Raw genomic sequence first — 24972 nt, 5'->3', positions numbered from 1 at the left:
AGTTTCCATAGCAAGGCGTGTACAAGACCCATTAGCTGAGCTGGTGAAAATTGAGCCGAAGCACATTGGAGTTGGAATGTATCAGGTAAAGCAATGTGGATCATTTAATTTATGAAATCCATCAATACAGAGAGCAGTACTCAAAACTTGGCTTCGTAATTAAGTGTCAGTGGGAATAAGTTCCTGTTTTCAAAGGTTATACAGTTTGTGGGAAGGCAGTTAGGTGTCACAGGTTATTTGGGAAGAAGGGAATTTTTTTTTCCTGGTGTTTAGGATTTTGATAAGACTTAGAATTGACTGTAATCAGTTTAGACTATTAAAACATTAGATATGGCTAGTAACTTAATCTGGAGAGTCTTTTAACATTATTTATAAGAATGGAGAGGCTATGGAGAAAGGGGGGTATGTTGGCTCTTTGTGTAAACCAGTTTGAACTATTGGTCTTTACTGATCTTTCAGAAGGAAGCCTTTCGTACCTATGGTGACTTTTTTCCCCCCTGTTTTTCATTCTTATTTGATTATTATAGTTAGTTTTTGGTCAGTACCCAGTATGAGCTAAAACCTTTCATTTTTGTTACTGTGTAATAGTAATAGTGCTTATCATTGTTGTTACTGTATTTTCAGTTTTTGAGGTTGTGTTCATTGGGCAATTGAGGACAGCACTAAATCTTGTCAAAATGAATCTATATTAGCTTAAGTAATCTCCAGAAACCTCAAGGTGAATTATTTTCTCTTTGATGAAAGTTCTTCTTAAGCCTGAAATAGAATATTACCCTCTGAATAATTTTCATGAGATTTGAGTGATAGGTACTGTAGTTTCTCTAAGGAGATATTATATTAGGTCATGGAATCTGTGGCCACTAGAAATGGAAGAGATCTTTGAGATCATACAACCCTAGCCTCCTCATTTGGTAGAAAAAGAGGACTACTCTGTGTCCTAGAGTTGTTAGCATTTTTACCCAGGATCCCACTGGCAAAGCCTAGACTAACCTGACATATACTGGGACATAACTGGGAATATTCCCGCTTTATAGCAAGTTAGACTAAGAGATGTCCAGACCTTCAGTTCAACTTGTTCATTTGGCCGGGGTGATTGCTGAAGGGTGTAATCTAGCTACAGACAGATAAAATCCCTGCTATCTAAAGAGTACACCTGTTGCAGTTTTATGATATAGGCCTTATAGTTAAGAGAAATTATAGCTATATTAATTCAAGAAGAAGTTATGTAATGCGTCAGCAAAGTAGTGGAATGAAGGAAAGGGAAAGTCAAACTTTTACAGAACTCAGGAGGCTAATAACCTATTGGCATCAAAGAGGCCTTTGAGTAAATAGCAGGGACCTAGTTTCCAGATTTGGACTGAGAGATAGCGTTTAATGTGAAAAAGTTTGGAATTCATTCCAACAGCAGTGAGAAGTAATATAAGAGTTTTAAGCAGGGGAATGACGTGATCTGATTTGTATTTTTAAACATCAACTCTGACTCCAGGTGAAAAATGATGGTGGTTTGGAAAAAGTTAATGGCAGTAGAAATGGAAAGTTAAACCTATTTTGTAGGGACTACTTGATGAAAAGTGAGGGAAAAGGGGTTGTGAAGAATTTACTCCAAGGGTCCTGGTATATGGAAGATGCCTGAGCAGAGCAGATTTGGTGAGGGATATCCAAAACTCCAAATTCCATAAGAGGACAGAAAAGCTGTGTGTGTATATCTGTACCTATATAAACACTCCCTTATATGAGTAAATTGATAATAGTCTAGGAAAACAAGAAAGGATCCCATCAGTGGATAGAAATTTCAGGAATTATTGAAAGATATTAAGCATGAGGAAGTCACATGCACAGAAAAATGAAATTTGGTGGAGCCACACCCAGCAATATGTAGATCAACAGTGTCCTGAAGCCAGAGTCATATTCAGGTAGTGGCAAGGGGGCCTGGAATATTAGATAAGGAGGTATATGTAGAGTGGCTAGGCCCATGGTGACCCCCTCTCCCTCAATATTCTGTGAATCCAAACTAAAGCACTGAGTATAACACAGAGGCTGGAGAGGATGGGAGATCCCTCAGGTAGCCTTTGATTGTCAGAAAGCCGAAGGAGTTTCTTCCTAGCAAGACCAACTCCTGACATATACATGACAGCTGGTGTCATATCCCACATTTCGCACATTATCACTTGAGACTCACGATGGTAAACAGAAACAGCATACACAGACAGACAAATAGGGACTCTGAAATGACCTTGCTACCAAGAATCAACGTTTGAGGAGAATCTGTGATAGAAAAATGAGGCACCAAATTAAAAAAAAAAATTAACATGCAGTGAAACAGTGAAAAGGCAACATACTCTGAAATGAGTAAAATTAACATTCACAGATAAGAGAGGTCATTAGATTTCTGAAACAAATATGGGATAGAATGAAATTAAACCAATCTAAGAATTTTAAAATATGATTGTTAAAATTAAAAAAAAAACCACATAAACAGGGGAAATAGAGTGGACACAGCTAAAAGCAAATTAATGAATTGGAAGGTGGAGCTAAGAGACTCTTTAGAATGCAGTCAAATTGGAAAAGGTGGAAAGGATGAACAAAAAAATCACGTGATGTAGAGCACCTTCTAGATCTTCAACATTCATCTAATAGAAGATTCAAATAAATAACAGGAGAGGAGGGGAGGAGTTATAATCACAGAAACAATAGGATGAAATTTCTCCAAACTGAAGATAGACAAGTTTCTTGAAAAGGCCTAATGAATACTGAATAAAAGAGTAACAAAAGACCTACACTCAGATGCCTTCCTGTGAAATTTCAGAATGCTAGTAATAAGGAGGGAACTGACTAAAAGCTTCCGGAGAGCAAACATAGTTTATCTACAGAGGAGTCAGGTTGACATCAGTCCTATTATTGGTAAAAACAAGTGCTAGAAGACAGAAATGCAGTAGTTTTGAAGTTGTGGGAAAATTTTATTTTGAACTCATAATTCTATATTGAGGCAAACCAGCAATTCATTGTGAGAGGACAATAAAAACATTTCTGGATCTGTAATGATCCAGAATTGTTACAGACAATTCTGATTGTTACAGACCTTCTTTAAAAGAATATTTATGGATGTACTCCTGCCTAAAGCAGGGGGGTGGAGGGGATGGAGGTCCGAAGGAGGGAAAGGCATGTGGCAAGGAAACAGTATCAAGGTAAGGGAACAGCGGGGAGCTTTACAAGTGCACACATGCCCAGTAAAATGTATCTGAATCACTGAGTCTCAGTTTTTAAACTATAATGTTTATCTTTGTATTAACCTAGATCAGATCAACTCAACATAAGATGGTCGAATAAAAAGAAGTGACAAAGTAGTAGGATTCTTTTTCAGGAAAGAAGAGATAGAGATTAACTCTATAACTTTTTAGAAAAAGACAATCTGAAATATATGACTGATAATCACAAATAGGACATTCAGTGTAAATCATGAGTGAAAAATTGAAAGTTTACCATTGCAACCAAAGGCAGAGAAAAGAAAATAAGAAAGTATAATAGATAAATAAAATGTACAGTGACAAGAATAAGTATAGGTAATAGGTAAAGGTGAAAGGGTTAAATTCCCTTATGAATAGAATCTCAGACTTTTAAAAATAAAATACAGTGCTAAGCTTTATATATGTAAGAGGTACTCGTAAGGAAAAAGCAGCCATAACATTTGAAATTTGGAGAAAAATATTCCACATGTATGAAAAAGTCAGCAATGTTAACATGAGATGAAGTAGAATTTAAGGCAAAATGCATAAAAAAGGTCAAAGAGGGTATTTCATATTAATTATAGATACCGTTTCCCAAGAAGGTATAATTGCCCTGAGCATTCTCCGTTATCTAACAACATAATTTCAAAAAATATACACTATTAAAACCTTCTAAAAACAAGAAACAGGTTTACTTTTTTTTGGAGAAGTTTTAATAGACCACAGTATAACAACACATTTTTTAAAAACCTTTATTGAGATATAATCACATACCATACATACATACATAAATTCACCCACTTAAAGTATACAAAGTCAGTGATTTCTAGTATATTCATAGGGTTGTGAAGCTTTACCACTAATTTTTGAACATTTTCATCACTCCAAAAAGAAACCATTAGCAGTCACTCTCCAGTGCTCCCTCCTTCCCTAGTCCTATTTTCTGTTTCTGTAGATTTGTCTGTTCTGGATATTTCATATAAATGGAATTATACAATATGTGTCCTTTGGTGACTGGCTTCTTTCCTTTAGCATAATGTTATTTCTAGCAAATAGTTAATACCTATCAAGATGCACTTTTAAAAAAAAGCATCCCTTTGACCTGGTAAAACTGCTTATGAGTCTCTTCTAAGCCAATGAGAAGAACTACTTCTAAGATTCACTTGAACTGCAGTAAAGTTGTTGATACAGAATAAAAACCAGTTTGTGTTTTAAAACTAGAGATACGCATTTACACTGAAGAAAAAAATACCTGGCTGGAGACTGATATTTATATCTTTGGTGTGATGTAGGGATTTTTATCTTCTTCTCTTCTACTTCTTTTTCAAACTTTCTCTAGTGATTATATATTAGGAAAATTTGTTGTGAAATAAATATCCTTTTCTATTTCCCAGCCAATGGGCCACTTAATTTTAAGCTTTGATATAATTGACTTTCAGTACAACTAGAGTGGGACTGGCTTTCTTTTTAGCTGGGACCTTTAATGCTTTTAGTATATATTTAATACTTATATTTATGCTAATTTAAATTATGAATAGCTGGACAAACATTGCTGATTTTTAAAATGAATACTGTTCAAAGAAAGAATATTAGTTAGATGAAATAATAGTAGCTATAATATTATTTCAATAGAATCTAAAATACTTTTGTTTTAATAACAGCTAAAATGCTAAAGGCAGTACTCCAAACCTTGTCTTAGAAAATGGGGAGAGCTGATTTTAAAAACACATGCCTGTCATTATTTCTGGAGAGAGAGGCAGCCAGTGTGGTCGAATGACAACATATCCCTAACTGACCCCTCAAGACTTTGCTGGAAAGTGGCTTGGTGTTACTCCCAAGAAAACACTCCAGAGTGAGAGCAGGATAATGCAGGGTTGGCTCTGCTGAGTTCTGTGGGACATGGGGAATGGTGGTTTAGCTTGGCCTTGTCATATCCTGAGAACACAACTTGAGTAAGTTGGATTTACTTGCTATTTATTTCATCTTTGGACTATGTTTTAGATACATTCATGCTCATTAGCACCTCTGTTTGTTAATGAGCCTGCGCGGGAAAGTAGGAAAGACAGAACAATCCCCTTTCCTCCTTTGTACCTCTCTGTTAGATCATTTGATGATATTAGACAGTGAAGTGGTTTTCCAAAATGAGTTTCTGGAACCCTTAGTGGATTTTCTATATCCAGGCCATCTTTATTCCTCATTATTATGGATAATGAGGAGTCACTGTAAAAGGAGAATCATCTTCCCAGATGAAATTTTTCATGGTAAAACTTCAGAAGTGGGAATTTGTATTTTATTTCCACGCCCCCTCTGTGGGATCAGTTCTGGATTAAAAACAAAACAAAACAAAAAACCCAACTCTTCAGTGGTAATATTACTCTGTTAAAGACTATTTTATGGTTAATATTGTAGAGATTATGAAATATTTTAATGTAGGTTTGTAAAAGGTAATAAGGTTCCTCATTTGTTCTATATTAGTTTTTCCAAATCTTTTAAAACATTTTGATCCCTTAGTTATGTTACTGTGGAGTGGGATATAGAAAAGAGTCTGCCCCATGGATTTTCACTTAGATGACTTCTACCTGGATTTTGCCCCCTGTACTAAAGCATTATTTTGAAATAGATAAAACACAAAGGTGAAAGAGACATGGAGGAAATTATTTTAAAAATAGTGGCATTATTCACATAGATGAATTCCTTGCCAAAATGTTTTTGCAATCTTGTCCCTTAACTCTTAATTCCCAGGATATGGGCTGTACTTCAATCTCTGATTTACTAGGTGTTATGAATGAAATTCAAACTTAGCCTTGCAATTCAGGAATTTCATTTACTATTGACCATAACTGAGCTGTTTCTATAATTGAACAAAAACAAGTAATTGTCCTTGACTGGGAGTATGAACTCATGTATTAGAATTTGCTAATTATTCCTTAATTTAGAATTTTAAAATTTCTGTTCTGGGTTTTTTTTTTTGTTTTTGTTTTTGTTTTTTTTCACTGCTGGATGAATTTTGCTTCTTATGTTGAAGTATATTGACTTTAGTTTTCTCAGGTTCTTAGAAATCACTGACAGTGTAATAAGCCATGTACATATACACATACCCTGGTAGAACACCATTACTTATCTTTAAAAGAAATGTGAAATTTTAGTGTGATTTGAAAAACCTTTTACCAACAATACCTTAAATTATTAACAATGAAATACCTAATTTCCTATATCTTTTGTTTGCTTACTCTTTGTATGACATTGACCTTGGACAATGAAACTAGATCAATTTCAGTTTCTACTTAAGTTCACCTTCTGGTTTTCATACACCAGCACAAAAGTCACTGTTAGGATTTCTAAAACTTTAAGGTATTTTCATGGTGTTTAAAACTAGGATTATCGTGTATGATTGAAAAAAATTGGTAACATTAAAGGTACTACCATAAAGGAAAAGATTATTAAGTTCTACTGCATTAGAATCTAAAACATCTCTGAATAATACATAGAAAATCCACAGACAAGGAGAAGTTATTTGCATCACATACAGCCTATAAAGGATCTATGTAAGGTCTCCTACAAATTAAGAGAAAAATAGGCAGGGGATATGAACAAGCAATTGACAGAAGAGGAGACATAAAAAAAACAATAAAGGTATGAAAAAATTATCACTCTGACTAGTAATTGGGGAAATGCAAACTAAAGCCAGAATGGAAAACCTTTCAGGTTGTCAAAATTTAGTCTGACAATTTAGATGTTAGCAAACATGTGCAACATTGAAAATCTTATACATTACTTGTAGAAGTAAAAACTGGTACAACCTCTTTGGAGAGCAGTTGGAAAGTAGTAAAGTGGGAGATGGGGATTCTCTTCAACTTAACAATTTTATTGCTAGATATACATAGCCTTGAAAAAATATCACACATGTGCACAGGAAGATGTGTAAGAAATTCACTGAAGCTGTATTTATAGAAGTAAAAATTTGGAAACAGTATGTCCATCATCTGGAAAACAGGAAAATAAACTGTAGTATACTCAGATGGTGGAACATTATATAGGAGTGAAGTTGACCCCATAGAGATACCTGTATTAATATGGATAAGCCTCATAAGCTATAATATTAAGAGAGAAAGCAAGTTGCAGAATATGTATTTTATGATTGGTAGTAGAATTTTAAAATATGAAAAATAATACTGCATACTATTTATGAATACATATTATATATATAGTAAGGATATAGAAATAAGTACTGGAATTTAAGATAGTGGCTACTTTGGTTGGAGCATGAGATGGGAGGAGGATGGGAACTGGGAGGGTACATTATTTTGTATTTCTTAAGTTGTTTGGTGGGTACATGCTATCTCCTATGTTATAGTCTATAACTTTTTGTTAAACAAGTTAAACTTTATAAAAAGATACAGGAAAGCTTGGTCAAATGATCAAGGTGTTTTATCTCAGAAACCTTGGCTCTCAGTTGGTTTTAATTTCTTCCTTATGTATGTGTTTGTGTGTTTATGTATTTTACATTGAGGATTTATATAATCAGAAAGAATAAAGCTATTTTCATTTTTCAGTGAAAATGAAACAATACATTTAATATTAGGTTACATTTCTCTTCATAATATTATTTTAAATCTTCATCTTTTGAGACCCTAACTTTGCACCAAATCAAATACTCTTTAATGCAAAGTTTTAACACTAACCTTAAATTCTTTTTTCATTACACAAATATTGGATTTTTCTTCTGTGAATCTTAAGAATTAAATAATATTTGTTTTGCTCCACTATTTGAAATGGTCATTTCAGAGACATGGCCTAGGAAGAACCTGTAGACTATTACAACTTTCAGTGCTTATTTACAGGGCAGAGTTGGTTAGAACAGATGTTTAAGGAATTATAGAATAATGTGTTACAATAATGTTACCACAATATGACTAGCATTCATCCTATACTATTTTCTTTTCACCACTATCCCTCCAACACACTTCTAAATTACCTAAATTAGAAACCTTAAGATTAAACAGGGGAGCTTTTAAAAATCCTAGCCTAGGCCACATCCCCAGAGAATGTAGTTTAATTGGCCTGGGGTGGGCCCTAGATGTCAACAAACATTTAAAAAATTTCACAGGTGATTCTAATGTACAGGCAGGGCTGTGCCCCAGTGATTTCTGAAAGTACAGTCCCTGGACCAGCAACATCAACATCATCTGAGAACTTGTTAGAAATGCAAATTCTTGCATCCCCTTCCTAGACCCATAGGATCGCAAATTCTATAGATGAGGCATTGTAATCTGTGTTTTAATGGCTAAGGTTTGACAACCACTGGTCTCTAATGCTTCTCAAGCTTGAATGTACATATAAAACTTTTTGAGGTCTTGTTAAAATGCAGGTTCTGATTCACTTGGTCTAAGGTGGGGCTTGAGATTCTGCTTTTCTAATAAAACTCCCAGGTGATACCAATGCTGTTGGTCTGAGGATTACACTTTGAGTAGCAGGAGACCCTACTGAAAGCCTCTTCTGCCCTACCCTAGACCTGTGGGATGAGAATCTGATTTTAGCAAGATTTCCAGGTATTTTGAATGTACATCACAGTATTTGTAATGTAGAAGGAAAGTCAGAACATGCCATTATCTAAAGGAGACGAGAGCTGGAGAAGCAAAAATCAATATTGTAAACACTGAAAAAAAAAATAAAGATAGGATAAGAATTGAAAATGTATCTTTCATGTTTAATTTTTTTAAATGTTGACAGGGACTATACAAGAATAATTTCATTGGACTAGTAGAGGCAGAAGTGTATACAGATCTTTAAAGAAGAGAATTTTTAAAGGAAGTCAGGATTTAAACGTGTTTAAATGTTGCTAGGAAGAAGGGAGACGTTGAAGATGCTGGAGAGAGAGGAAGCTAGATGCCTGAGGAGATGACACCCACAGCTCACCTAAGAAGTAACCTAAGGAAGCAGATGGAAGCCTTCAGAAGAGGGAAGCTCCTGGGGGTTGGGGGTGGGGCTGGGAAGAAGTAGAAGAGAGCAGGACTGGGAGGGGTCGCCCCTCTACTCCCCACACCTGGAGATTTTTATTTTGTCTATGAAGTAGGAGCCTTACATTTCACACTCCTCACTGCCCCGACCCCCGGAAAAAAAAAAAAACTGCTAGTTTTAAAATTTCTGAAATCAGAATATTCTGTTTACTGTCTCTCGCCTAATGGAATGTAAATTGTCACATGAAGGCAAGGTGTTTCCACCTCTATCCACAGCTCCCAGGCCTGGCCTGCAATAGATATTCAACAAGTATTTGCTGAAATGAGTGAATGAATGAATGGTAGATTATCAGTATAGTTGCTTATTTATTGTATTTTTTAACTCTGTTGTGAACACACTATAAAAGTTTATAGCCTCTTAAAATTTTTGTTGAGTAAACCTGAAATGTTGGTTATTAGTATTTTTTTTTTTTTTTTTTTTTTTTTAATGAATCTCTTTTTGGAAAAAGCGTTTGAGAATTTAGGAGCAGAGAGCATTAGTATAGCATGTGGTTGGAGTGAGAATGACTGCGGAAAGTAAAGAAGGATTACAACTGATGAAAGAATAGAGTTCTTTATAGCACATATCTCTTCATTCCTTTCTCCCCTTCGACAACACGTATCTTATCCTCTGGAAATAATTCTCACTGGACAGGTCAGAAGGAGCACTTATATAGGAATGTTCTTTGATTGTGACTAAATCAGTATTTCTAAGGATCTATGATTAATATAGTGTAATATCTTTATCAAAGAAAAAATCTTTGTTACCATGGAATTCATTGGATAGAATCTTTCCTTTAAAGTGAAGTTATCTGTTAAAGTGTAAGTTTATGGAAATTCTTAAAAATTTTATCTTTGTTTGCCGCACAGCCCTAAAGAGCTTTTTAGTATACTGGTTAGTTCTAATATTGGTTTTATGTGGATGGGTAGTCTATAGACTAAAAATAGTGGAATACAATTATTGCAAAAATGTTTAACTCTGGCATTCATATAGATATTACTTTCTGTTTTGCTGAATAGCTGTCTATAATTATGTGTGGATAATTGTTTGGCATACTAAAGAGAGAATCTGGGATGTAATTCTTTATTCAGTACAAACAGTACAAAAAACTACTGTCTGTGTAATATAATAATGTTCATATTAGAAAGAAGTGTTGAAAACTCAAATATAAGATGGTGCTAGACAATTATAGCAACTAGAAAGAGAAATAAAATGTGTAAATTTGGGGGGGGCACTTCTGAGCATTTAAAAACTGTTCTGAATATCTGATACTGTCTAGAAATGTTGATCAACTCATTCCTCTACATATGTATATTGTGGGTGCGTGTTGAGCATGAGCTTGAAAAATACCACAGGTAAATGTAATTACTAGTAAGTTTATGTTCTATTTTAAATTCAAGGGGAAGGCATCATTATTATCATAGCGACAATATGCATTAAATGCATGATCCTGTAGAAAGGACTGTGAGTTTAATAGAATTTAGGTCAGAAATGAACTGCCTGCAAAATGCTTATAACTTGGTACAGAGACAGGAAAACTGGCCTTGCCAGTTTGAGTATGAGTATGATATGAGTTCACTGATGGCACATTTCTCCACCAAATCTCTTATGCTACGGACAGTTGGGTTACAATGGCTTTCTTTCTGGTGATCATGGGAAGGAATTCTAAGGGGAAAACCCTGTATTGAGGAAAAATTAGATTGAGAAGTTTTTTAATGGGTTATTCTCAATAATTTAAAATATCATTACAGGTAAGAAAAATTCATTTGCCTGGATTTGTGTAGAATGAAGATTGTTTCTCAATTTTGCAGAAACGTGTGTTGTTTCTTTTTGAACAACTCACTTTAGAAGATACCTTTTGTTTGGGGTGAGATAGGCTAGTTGGCTGCCTTCTTTGTGCACTGTTAAACTCTGGTGATATATTTTCTTTAATAATCTAGATCAGGCTACCCAAGCTGTTTATTGTCCAGTATTATTAAAAAAAGATGTATTTTATTTTGAAATGTATAATTGAAAGGGAGAATTTTCTCCTGACATATACGAGGCTTTTGTTTCATTATTTATTTGGAATAAATGGGGCCAGAGAGTGTAAGTGCAGTTAGGTTTTGTTGGAGGTGGGGCTCTCAAAGACTTTTTGAGGCATGATGTGCACGTGAGTGTTTTTAAATCTCAGAGGTGTGATTATGTCATAACAGCCATAACCTCTGGGCTTGCTTTATTACTTTTATTAAAACAAATCTGTATGGGGGTGCTATGTATATTTTGGTGATGAAGGAAATGAGGTGGTTAATTTATTATGTGAACAGCACTTTCAACTAACCACAGCGTGATTCACTGAGAGAGCAGTGGAAAAGCCTAGCTCTGTAGAAATGACTGCTTTTTGATTTGTGGACCTTAACTTTCAACACCAGAGCATGAAGTTTATCTACAAAATGGTTCCTTCTTTTTTTTTTTTTCCCCTCCTGTAATGTTTTTGTCCAATTTTAAACTTGAAAAATTTTCCTTGATTTTATTTTGGGTATTTACTGAATGTGAATGATCTAAACAGTTCTGCAAGTTAAGGGGTTGGTGGGGGAAGAAGGGGACCCATGTGTTAGGGCATTAGGGAAGTGGGTAACATGTTTGCAGTTTCCAGGTAGCCCACACATACCTCAGAGGAGGACTCCATAAAATCAATCAATCTGCTAAGCCCTCCACCAATGAGGATAACTATCTGGTATCAGATATGAGTTAAGGAAAAGTGAGGCACCTGTTTTTCTTCTCTTTTATAGGATGCATTCATAAACAGATACTATAGTGGAAAAGAAAATTAATCTCATGTGAATTAGTCTCTGACAAATGTTTGTTTGGAAGTAGGGGTTGATTATGAGGGAAGAGGAGGATGTCATGCCACCTAGAAGTACACGGTACAGGATGAAATCAAAAGAAGAGTCATCCATCTAATGAGCTTGCAGGGTATAAAGCACTGGTGTATACCCATAAACAGGCATTGAAAGACCAAGAAAAGATTGTTTTCTCTGGAGTTGTGCCATATCCAGCATCATCTGGTGATGTGAACCTGCCTAGAGAGGGAGTGGAAAATAGGTCATCTTCCTGGCAATTTTTTTGAAAGATCCCTTTGTTTTCCAGATCTGCCAAGTACCAACCATTTATAGACAGAAAGATTTGGAAATCAGTAAGGCCTTTAATCGATAAGAATTCATTAAAGCACTTTATACCTGGAGTATTACAAGGAGCCATGAAAGTAAGGATGACTATCTTTTTTTTTTTTAATGACTGAAGTATAGTTGATTTACAATGTTGTATTAATCAGTTTTATACTTTATCTCTGCTTCTTTGGAGTGACACACCACATATCTCTTTAGAGCCCTAAATTTGCTCTAAAAATTATGTCATTCCCTCATAGTGCTTCCCCAGAGAGTTTGCAAAGGCCAGGAGAAGCATTATTTGTATAGTATAAAGATAGTGTAGAGGAGGGGGGTCCAAGCCTGTGGTTTATGTAAACAGGGTGGACTGGGAGGGAGCACTGGCACCCCGGGTTAGGTTGTTACTCAGTCATCATGAGCTGTCAGTCCTGGTGAGAATGTGTCCACTTTGAGACAGATTCAGTCACAGTGATTAGTAATGACCATCCAGACTATGGGAGAAATTTAATTTTAAAAGAAGTTGGAATGTAGGCAAGACTTCATGTTAATGATTTGTTGAGCCTTACAAACTTTGAGTTATCCTCACCAGTAGATGAAACCATATTTTGGACATTCCAAGAGACATTATGTTTGACATCATGTAAACTAGCATTTAATTTGTTCAAAGTGGATTTGTCTTCATAACAGTTTGGTTACTTTTTAAAAGATTGAGATTTTAAAATTATTCTTGGAGATTGTCTTTTAAAAGTCTGTAACTCCTTCCCCTCCTAAACGTCCATTGAAAAGCAATGCAGAACATGACAGTGATTTTTAAAATCCTGGATAATGGGGAAATCTTAATTCCAAATGTGCCCTTCTCTGCCTCCTTCAGCAGTGTCTCCTGCTGTGTGTCCTCCTTCCTTGTCTGCCTTCCACTCTACTGTGAACTGCTTTTTGAAGAGGTCATCTGTTCCCTAGTCCCTTACTCAGGGCTCCTGTCTTCATATGGTGTGAAACACAACCAGACTTTTTAAAAAAAGTGATTCTACCCCTGTTTATGATTTGAAACCTACCCAGATATGTGTGGATGAATTTAAGCAACTCTATGAGTTTTTCAAAAAGCAAATTTACGGGCATGCTGCCAGAGTAGTAGTAACTGAACATAGACCCAGTGATGACAGCAGAACACAGAAGACATCCAACCCAATCTGCTAGGATGCGGGTGTGGTTTTAAATAAAATAGAATTATAGTTGAGAGTGAGACAAGAGATATCTTCTTGTAGAGGAATTCTGGGTTTATCATTAAGTTTGCAAAGGAAATTTGGATTCTAGATTAAAATACTTGGTTAGTCATACCTGGGGTAGGTAACTATGCTCATTGACATATGCCCCTCCTTGCAGTTGGGTAGTCATAAGTCAGAGTGTGTCTAAAGGGAACCTGCCTTAAACTGAGATTGCATAAATGTTCTCACTGGTCCTTTCCTCACTTACTGTGGTTCAGTGAAGTGGAACACAAAGCCCCAGGGCACCAAAGGAAGCTGTGGTCTTATTTTGGTTTAGCTATGTTTGCTTTGTGACCTTGGGAAAGTAGTTTTACTTCTTCATGCCCTGTTGGAAAATAAAATAAGTTTGTCTAAATGGTTTCCGAAAGACTATTAAAAGGAAATTTTATACACACATACATGAAAATGCCTGGAGGTGCAAAGGTAGAAGTGATTTTGCTTCATATGATGGGATTGTCACATAAACAGATTCCGTTTATGTGGGTGGGTTTTTAAAAAAAACCTTTTATATTAAGGTTCTGTTTATTCCTATTATTTATTCATATGCTAAGCTTCTCAAGTATTCCTAGAGTCATTTAATTTCAAGTTACAAGGGACCATAGAGGTCATTTAGTTCACACTGGCATGTACAAGCATGTTCATTGCCTTCTGCTAAAAGGGAGGGTGGAAGAATCTGTGAGGAAGGCTTCCAGAACAAAGGATCAGAGTGGCGGCATTGCTGTGGTCATAATCCAGGAATGAGGAAACAGGCCCATTGCCTGAGCTGCCTCATATAAATAGTAATGACAGGACGTGTTGCACAGGGAAAGATAGGCATTTGAAGTTGAATTGGAAAGTACACTTTAAACTTCTGTTAGTTATTACCTACAGAATGTTTTGTAAATCTGTAGTGCTTTACTTGTTATCCTTGCGTATCTGATTCTTCTGTTGTGGTTCACATGTAATGTTTAAATTGACTCAGTATTTTGGAGGTGGGAGGGGAAGAGGGTAGAGTAGTCAAAAACAAACACAACAGCAACAGCAGAAACAAACTCAGTTTGTTGGGATGCACGATCTGGTTATGGGTTGTCAATAAGAAACAGCTGTTTGTTTGTTGACAGCCTGCCTTCCCTCTCCCATAATCAAGCTGTTTCTCATCATATAATTACCAAGTCTTTAGTATTTGAGGCTTGTTGTAGATTTATAGTTGGTTATATAGCATTTGCCAAAACGTCATAGTTTAGATAAAAAATTAGTGATTCCCCTGTAGTGATTCTACTGAAATATGAATGTGGGTTGTAATAAAAGAAAGATGCCTGAAGAGATTTCTGAAATTCATTTCAGCCTTAAGGGAATGTAGAGGGTGTTTGTTTTCTAACGAGGGAGTTTCAGTGTAACTCCTCTGTCTTGTAGACTCTATTGCCAGTCAGAAAAGGGTCCTTCCTTCCTTCTTTCTTCCCTACTTCCCTTCTTCCTTTCTCTCTCCCTTCCTCATTCACTCCCTCTCTCTTTTTCTCCTTCCCTCCCTTCATTTCCCCTCCTTTCCTTCTTTCCCTTCCTTACTCTTTCTGCATCCCTTTTCTTCCTTCCTTTTCTTTCTCTTTCTTCTCTTTTCATGAATGTAGTTAGGCAGCACTGATATGGGCAGCAGAATAGATTTTCTTCTGCTCCATAAGGACATGGTTTTATTCTTTTGTTCTTTCTTTTTCTGTCTTCTTAATACCCTGTTCTGGTGTCAAAGCCAAGAAGGAAAGGAAAGTTAAGTTCTCTGAGAGTCCAAGGTGATGTTTCAGCCTCCTGTGTAGCTTTACTAGCTGAAAAAAATAAAGCCTAAATGTGCCTCCTACCCTAAAGAGAACCTATCGAGGACATTTTATAAACAGACCCATTTCAATCTGTATTATGCTGAGCAAGGTCCATTTTGAAATAAGAATAACCCTGTGTTTTAGGAAAACAAGCCAGAAAGGTGATGTTTCTATTGCTTCATTTAGTTTTACTCTTCAAAATACAGCAAAAACATTTTCTAATCACACTTAAATCGCAGCTTCTCTAGGAATGGAAAAGTTTCTCTCCTTAACGAATCTTTTTGCAGTGCAGTTACTTCAAAAAAAAAAAAATTCCCTTTAAAGTCTACAGTACCATGAATTTTTATTTTCATAAACTCCAAAATAATGTCATAATTTCTTCTTCCTTTGATGTGTTTAAGATTTAAATGGAGTTTAGAATATTTTTTAGTAATGTCTTCTCTTTGATCTCAAAGGCATCACATAATTTTTCTCTAAATATATATTTTAAAGGATAAAGTAATACGGGAATAATGCTTTTTTGTGATAGAGAATGCTTTAGTTTAAAATTTGTAAAAGGTAAAATTGTGAGGACAGAAGTATATTTTGCAAATATATAGTTTTTATTTCTATTGTTTGCATGTGTTCATACTATATTCTTCATCAGAAGTCCATTATACTGTTTTCTAAAAGCATAAATCATGGAAATAGTTTGCTTTAAAAGAATGTGTCACAGTGCTTGCTCTCTCATAGCCAACTGATCCCAAATGTCAGTGGGAATGTGACTAACAGTGATTTTACCATGTGGCAGGTAGTCAGTACTTAGGATCATTACCAGAATATGAAATGTTCTGATTTCGTGTGTTTTTATGTGTTTTTAGAAAATGTGCCATGAGAATGACATTTCATTCTTTAATAGCTACTTTAAACTATTTAATTATAATTAGTATCAGGGCAAGACTTAATTCTTTATCTTTAACACATGAGCTGTATATACCACGAAGTTGGAGTCCAAAATTAAAAGGTTATATCTGACTTAACTGGAACAGGTAGGAAGTGATAGAGTATAAAGATGAAGATTTTTATATGTGCAGCTGTACATGTATTCTTAGGGCCCTATTAGCCCAGATCTGTTGTCTTAGTAGTACTCAGGTGCATAATTCAGTCAAATGAATCACAGATGATCCATTTTAAAAGCACTTTACTGTCTGGGTGTCAGGGGAAGAGAATTCAGTTGTAAGTTTAAGAACTTTATCCCCAGATCATTTAATGGTATATTTAATTTTAGCTGCCCCAAATCTATGTGGTCAAAAATTATTATTATAAATAAAAGATGTGCAAATCCTTATTCCAGCTCCCTTTTATCAGGGGAAGGGAAAGATTCAGGAGATGTTACAGGATGCTGTTATACAGTTTTTTATTTTGTTTCTCTGTTGGACTTTTATTTGGTGAAGCTTTCTCAAAAACTATGCTAAAAATCCATTACTATAGAACTATTAAAAATACTGTTTTATTATCCAGTGATTAATATCCATGACCTTTATTTTTGGATAAGCTTCATAGATATATACATTTTCCTGTGTCAGTCATTGTCTAGAATTTCATTTTTGTTCTGCTTTCCATTACATACCATGAATTATATGAAATTAATTTAATCATTACTACAAACAGAAATTAAATGTGCCCTAATCCAGAGTTACGTTGTTTGCTTTTACAACTGTAAGTCATAAGTAATTAATTTTCCTTGGAAAATTAATTCACTTACCATTCCCAGTAGCATCATATGTTGACACAGGGTTATAGATAGTTTAATATTTTTCTTCAGCATGCTGGCCTCAACTTTAGAAGACCTTAAATGAAAACAAATTAAAATTTACTCAACTGTGTATAATTTTGGAGTTATTTAAAATAAGTGTTGTTGTTATTGCTATTATCCAGGCGATGACTTGAAAATTACATTCAAACTTCACAAAATCTCCATTAGTATACTAATGTCTGAAACAGCATTTTTAAAGTTGTTTATATGACAGTAGCCATTAAATTTTTTATTCCTCAGTTCTGAATTAAACAGTTGACACGACACCCATCTGACAGCAGTAGCATGAAAAGTTTTACCATCGCTTAATTAATGGGAAAGCAAAGTGAGTTAACTTACTTGCTGGCCATTTTGACCACCTAGGATAGCAAGCCATCCTGTCTGATTCTTATAGAGCTTATTTTCAGTATCTAACCTCAGTCAAAATGTTTTCATCAAGGTATCTTAAAACCTAGAATATGAAAGATGCCTAGTTTTAAACCCCCAAATATTTTTTATTACATTGATTGCCCTTCTCTACTTGTTTTATCCTTTCCTGTTTAATATTTTCCCCCTTACTTTCCAGAAGGGCTAATGTGGAAAGTGAAATAAGCAAAAGTCTTTCAGTTAAATAAGTTAGGTTTCCCTTAGCTGCTTCTTATATTCTGAGAACTCAGAAAATATGGGCAAACCAAATTTAGCTTTTCTTTTGCATTTGCCAAGAGGTTATTTTGTAAGGTGATTTTTTTTTCTGGTTCATAGAACTCTATAAAACATATAGTGTTTATTACTTTATTTATATTTATTTAAGTCACTAAGGTGAAACTCTAGTGATGGTGGCAATGTTACAGTTTTAACAAGTGGGGGCTTATTTTATAAATGTGCCTTTGTGGCCATAGCTTTCAAAAATGTGGGGGGTTAGCAGTGAAATGCTCTTTATGCCTTTTGGAAGGAAAATTTGCTGTTTAAGTCCAGTGTAAAAGTACTACCAGAATACAGAATCACCACTGTTACTTTGTGTTACTATTCATTGTTATACTCAGGTTTTGGATCTCTACTCTCAGGAATGAACTACATATATTCCAAAGTTGCATCAGGAAGCAAGTGTTTTACTTGATACTTCTGTCATAAGGAGGATCACAGAGGAGTCTCCTTCCCTGTGCTTCAGAGGGGTTCTCTGTCTGAGTGGCCTTCAGAATTGTGAAAATGACTTTCTTTATCTTCATCAGGCAAAATGAAAAAACTACAAGTGTCAAGTCATGTACATTTATGTTTATACTCTGACCCAAATACAGATTGTTACACAGTCAGGTTTAAAGGAAAGCAGGCTTTCAAAAATAATTTATGTAGGCATCCCAGGCAATAATTATTCTAAGCACTTTATCCCTAAGTCTGCCACCATGTACCTGCCATATGATTATGAATAAATATGTGTGATACTTCTGCATCGTTATTACAGTTTTAAAAAAATGTCTCTTCCCTTTCTGAAATGAACACTACAGGTTTAGTTTATCCTCATTTCGAGTGGAAAAGTAAATGTATGTTTATAGAAATTTGCTAATATCAATCTACATTTTATTCACAGAATTAATAAGTGAGAAGTTTGTCACATTGTACTTTAGTAACTTTTGTCTCCTGGCAAAAAGACTAACTTAGAGAAACATTTCAGTTTCTAGTAAGCTAAGAAATTTAGAGGGGTTCTGTGTATGGTGCGTGTACAAAAGGAGACTGCAAGAATGTGGAGAAGTGCTGAATTTAAGTGACCTGGTATTTTACTCGAAGCTGACAAATGAACATTTTATGTTAAAATATATAAAAATTATAGATTCGAAAAACAGTTTGGAGAAGTAGAAGTGTTTATTTTCCACAGTTATTTTGTTGATTTTGGTCATAATAGAAATGACAAGACTTTGTGGTAGAAATATTAATTTTTTAAAATTGTATAATGTGCAGATAGTACAGAATTTATGATTTGCTGAAGAATAGTTGTGACATACATTAAAAACTGTGCTATTTGTGACTAGACAAGCAAGTGCATGTGTGTTCTGAGGAGTTCGGGCAGACTCTGGTTTGCATTTGCTCAAAAAGATTTTACTTTTAATCTGTGAGCAGGGTATAAATAATCAGTTATTCCTGAATAGCTCCCTGAAGTATGGTAAAGGTGGGGTTTGCAGACTATAGATATGTGCTGAAGAAAGATGTATTGACATTTCATAACATGTTTCTGTTCAGTAGAGTCCTTAGCAATGTCGCCGGGCAGAAAAGTAAATTTGTACGTAAAGAAATATACAACTGTTAATTTGCATTCTATTTCACACTGTTCTCTCAAAAGACTAAATTTAAATTCGTTTGCACTTCTATTCACAAAGGTAATAATTAAATTAAGGGGATATATAGAAAGGTAAATGGCAATTTACCACCATCTGAGAATGAAAAAACTCTCGTAGATCCATCAAAGTTGAAATCATGTCCAAATTATTATCCCACAAGACCTTAATCTTACACATTGTCAGTGGGATAAATTGGGTTATATTTTTGCTTTTACTGGAAACTCAAATCACATCACAGTCAAGGTAGGGAGTACTGTATTGGGGTATCTTGTTTTTATGCTTCTGTTAGGTCCTAACATTAACCTTTGACTATTAAAAATGGCTCACCCAGATACCACCCTTTTCTTTTGTAGCACCATTCATAGTTTTGGGCCATTTTCAGCTTGATATCAAAGAACCCTTCTTCACAAGGCAATGTGTCTGTATAAGTATGTGAAACAATTTAATGGCCCTCTTCTGACGAGTTTAAATGACTGTTAATTGCACTGGATGGATTTGTCTTACTAAACTTGCTCATCAGAATATAAAAAATCGGCAGGAGAACCTTTAAGTAATGCCCTATCTCCAAATTGTTGTTTCATTTTTGCGTATTAATCCATAGCATTTTTTTCCTCTAGTATATATGTTAGAAGAATCTTTTTTGAATTGTGGCTTTTATTAAATTTGCAAAAACCTGAAGAACCTCTTCTCAGTAAACATTGCTACTATATCTAAGTTTATCATTTTAGAAGAAAGGAACACTGGTTAGAAGCTGTTTTATTATTTTGAGTTTTGATATTTACCAAATTTATGGGAACCCTCAAAACATTACTGTTTTATCCTTCTCCCTGTAAATGTAAACAGAATGAAGTCAGAATTAACCAGCGATTCCTCCTCTGGAGTAATTAAAAGAAAAGTAATGTATTGCTGTGTTTGCTAATAACAAACCTGGACTTATTTTGAATTAATTGTACATTTTGTATGCTATAATGTGGAAAGAAAATACTCAAGGAATATGGAAAGAAAGACTGTACTAGCTAATAAGAGAGCTTAATTCTAGAGAGGCCACCAAGGAGTCTGTTGTGATTGACAAGCATTCTAGTAGATTCTTTTCTTTTTTCTCTCTCTCTCTCTCTCTCTCTCTTTTTTTTTTTTTTTCCCTATAGCAGTGTTGAAGTCAGTCAAAGTACATATACAAAGCTGAGTGAATACCAGTTTCCCCAGTACAGGGGCTATTTTTTCAGGAAGTCTAACTCAAACCAGATGTTTTGCCTAGACCCAGAGTTTGTTGCTGCCAAGCATCTCATCAGAGGTCAGAGTTCTGGGCTCAGGGCCCTGCTAGAATTCTTTCACAAATTGCTATTCGGTGAGGTTTTAATCCTAATGGAAAGAATAATGTGCTTGTAAAATCTGCAGTTATTACAAACACAGTATACATATTGTGGACTTCAAATGACTACATATTTCATTCCCATAAACAGGGAGCGCAGATGAATGCCTTGTGTGATAGCTTTAGTCATTCTAACTAAAATCTAGTATACAGTTTATACCACATTAACCATTTGCATTTGTAATACCCCAATAAAAGTAACTGTTATCTTTGGGTGATAACTGGTAACCAGCTCATGCCCACCCCCCCGCCCAACAGTTTTTTTTTTTTAACAAGCACTACGAGTTCATACAGCTGTGTGAATGCAAGAATTAAAAGCATTCGGAACTAAATATTGGATGTTCTCTTTGGAAGACCTATGAAGGTTACAGTACTAAGTGAAAAGTTTTAAAAGTAAGACAAAAGGCACACTATTTTGCCAAGGCTTAACTATTGCACATTTGGAAACATATTAAAACTGAATTCATTTACTCAAATTAGGATAAAGAGTGTGTATGTTCTCTTAAAATGGAGAATGTGGTTAGTATATAGCTGAACACGAGTGTGGTTCTTTGGGAAAGATTAAGAGCGATTAGTGAGATTTATTATAGTTCTGCTTAATTTTGTATACAAATGTCATTAGATGCTTATTTGGAGGCTTTGCTGTTGTTGATCATGAGCCCAAGAGAAATTCCCAGGTAGACAAAGGTAAAACTGGAGAATCACAATTAGGGCTAGAGAGTAAGTGTGTTAATTAAACCATACCTACTAAAATTAAATCTGCATTTTGGATAGATGTGTGTTAATTTTTGTGTCAGCAAAACACAGGAAGTCCAAATTTCTGAAATGAGAGAAATTGAACTTTTTTATGAAGGAAAAGAAGATGGATTCTAGTGTCCCTGAATTAATCCCATATGAAAGCACTTTTTGGTTTGAACAGTTTGTAGCATTTCTTTGGGGTAGGAAGTCTAATTTCTAAATACTACTTTTTTGTTTTTACACTGAAGTGACAATAATATGAGGTACAATAAATAAACAGGGCTCAAACATGTTCTCTAATCTTACAAGTAAATAAAAATCGGTCAACTGTGGGAGCCCCCAGAATTCTAATGGAACCTTATGGGTAGTTTTGATTTTACCTTTCATTTCTACAAAAAGAGATCTGCATTGGTATCATCTGTACTGCGCAGACAGACAACTGCACTGGTCTTGAGAGGAGTCATTTCTGTGAACTTAAATTCTCCTCTTAGCTGCCAACAAGTGGGGAAAAAAAAAAGATTTGTTGAAGTGTGTGATGTTAAAAAGAAAATGGAGGGTATTTGTGTTGTATCACTTTCTTCAGGTTGTGGAACAACTGAAGATTAATCTGATTAATCTTTATGCTATCTTGTGCCTCAGGAGATCTAGCCTGGTGGCAGATCTTCTGTAAAGTCTTGTTTCCTGATGTGCATCTCCCTGAGTAAGGCCTGTCTCCTTTCCATATACACTCTCATAGTATATCGTATTTACTACTCTGTTATTTAGTTTCACTTTATTGTATCATTGCTAACAAGGGAATTTTTCTTGTAAGAAAGGTCCAATATTAACACCTGGTATTTTTTTGTTATCTTTGACGTTCTAAAAAGTAAAATGTTTCTTTTTTATTTGTTGATAAACTCTAATTGGTGGGGCTTTTCCCCCCAAAAGTCGGACGATACCCTCATCAATTTCTGTAAAGAAGTTGAAAATAAACGTCAGAATTTGAGGCTACATTTCATTCTGTATAGCATAATCATTCAAGTGCAATTAAAATAGTCTGAGACTGTGATCTGTTAATGAGAAACAAACTATTTCATATTAATGAGTTCCCATTTGCCAATAATTCTGTCATTTGTAACTTGAATCAGTCATCACCCCTGCAAATAGCCCTTTCAAGACATTATTTGCAATTTTGTCCTCTGTTTTCTGTCCTTGATGTTGTGAAAATGGCCGTCTACTGTTACAGGAATGAAAAGAGATCCCATTCAAACATCTTTTGTGTTTCCACTTTCAGTGAAAAATGTTTTTCAAACCTGCAGCTGGTTATTTCTGCAGGAGTTCCCACTTATGTTCAGATTTGATTGACATTTTGAAATGGCAGCTTTTCATGAAAAGCTGTTAACTTGTAGAATTCAGTTATGGTACTAAGACAGACTGACTTTGTTCTGTGGCTGGGACCTGTCCAAACTAAATAGAACCCTGCATCTGAATTTAATAGTGCTACTCAGCCAAGATAGGGCACTTTTGCCTTTTTTCCTCCCTCCACAACTCTGATGCTTCTTATGTGTTCTGAAACTAACTTGATGGATATTCATCCCAACATCTTTCTGCTCTATAATTGCTTTAATTGACATATATAGTCATTCCCTTGTTCCCTCCCTGAAACAACTAATGGACTAGGACAGTGCTTTGTTTTATGATGCTGACTGAGAAGTTATTTGGCAATTAATGTTACAGAGCACAAAAATTTAGAAATATTATAATTGTTTTTTTCTAGTATCGAGAACCTAAAATGTTTGTAAACATGTTGCTATTAGGACTTTTTGATTCATTTATTATGTGATAATATTTTGAAAAACACTTTGCACATGATATTATACAAATATAGTTCACATTATTTATTTGGTTAGTTAACACTTCAATTTCAAGGGCAATATGCTGTAAACCGTAAGAGTCACAAAATACATGATCCCTACCCTAAAGGAACTTTGGATTCAGTATCTTCTTTTTATAGTTAACTGATAATTAGTGCTTCAAAATGTACCAATTTATTAATATTATCTAATGATAGTGATTTTTAGCTTTTCAAATGCCCAGCTGTTCTTGTATTTGATTTCCATGTTACAGTTCATGAGATGAATAAGAAAATTTAGTATCCTTGGCCTGTGGGTTTTTATGGTCCCAAGCTATCTGTTGGGAAATGTAGAACGCTGGTTTCGGTTCTGGATTTGTGGGCACTACCTGTTGTGCTGTGTGAAGCTATTAACCCTGAACATCTATATGTGATACCTGGCTTCACCTGTCTTAAGACAGAGAGCTGAGACAGTCACTATGGATCCTGGTCACCTTTATGAAGCCCTGCCTGATCTTCGCTGTCTCCACTCATACCCAGCTCACACCTCTGCACCTTTAATTTAAATAGCTGACTCAGGATGATTATACAGTTTATATTAACTGTAGCTGGCAAGTTGCTGCTGCTTTAATTTTGGGTAGAAAGACTTTACATTCTGTAGCATATACACCAGTATGTGAGCTAGTGCTGGACCGTATGCCCTCTGAGAATGTTATGAGACACAGTGTTTTAATTTTTATTCTTACAGTTCTGAAACAGAGAAATTCACGGTTGATATTGGTTGAAAATATTGGCTAGAATGATAATTTTGATATTATCCCTGAATTTCAAATCTCATCCTAGTTTTGCTCTCCATAACTTAGATAACTGAAATGAAATCATACATATTCAGTTTTATTAATAGAGAGGCTTTAAGAGGGTCAATATGTTATAGCCCATTATCAGTAAAAATAATATCTTTGAAGTCATAGTGGCTTTAATTTCAGAATAACTTTTTAAATAAGAGTAGAAGTTCATTTTCCCTGTTTTGATGATGTGAAAGGAACAATTCTGGAATCTTCATTTGACATAAGTGTTAAGAATACCCATAGACCCATAGTTGGTGAACAGGTAGCCAAAACTGCATTCCTCTGTTCTTCTGGGGGAACATCAACCTTTGTAACTATTTCAGTGTGCAGATTGACACTATATATAGAGCATCTTAAAATGTTATTTTTTGTTTTGACCAATTCTTTTTTTGAGGATTGTGTCCAAGGAAGCAAGTTCATTTTTAAATTTTATGCATAAACGTAATCTTACAGTGTTATCTATAATAATTGAAAACTGAGAAGGCAAAAGAAAATTTTTGTTCAGTGTAAAAGAAAAGGCTGGATTAACTAAAGTGTGTCCATATAATTGAATAATCTATAATCATTTAATGTTTAATTTCCAAATAATCGTAAATAAAATGTTCAAATACTCAGTCAAAAAGCTGGATTCATACTTGTACTACAGAAGAAAAATATGCCTAGGATAAA

General features: G+C 34.9%; 1 protein-coding gene across 1 annotated transcript in view; it reads left to right on the top strand.

Moving 5' to 3' along the window:
* SRBD1 (S1 RNA binding domain 1) overlaps window positions 1–24972 on the top strand; it is a 178967-nt gene that overhangs the window by 106485 nt on the left and 47510 nt on the right. Inside the window, 1 exon segment of the mRNA XM_006185764.3 lies at window positions 3–85. Coding sequence (XP_006185826.2) covers window positions 3–85 — 83 coding nt within the window.

This window comes from Camelus ferus, chromosome 15, assembly GCF_009834535.1.
Source record: "Camelus ferus isolate YT-003-E chromosome 15, BCGSAC_Cfer_1.0, whole genome shotgun sequence".
Classification (NCBI taxonomy): domain Eukaryota; kingdom Metazoa; phylum Chordata; class Mammalia; order Artiodactyla; family Camelidae; genus Camelus; species Camelus ferus.
This window is presented reverse-complemented; position numbering and strand designations above follow the sequence as displayed.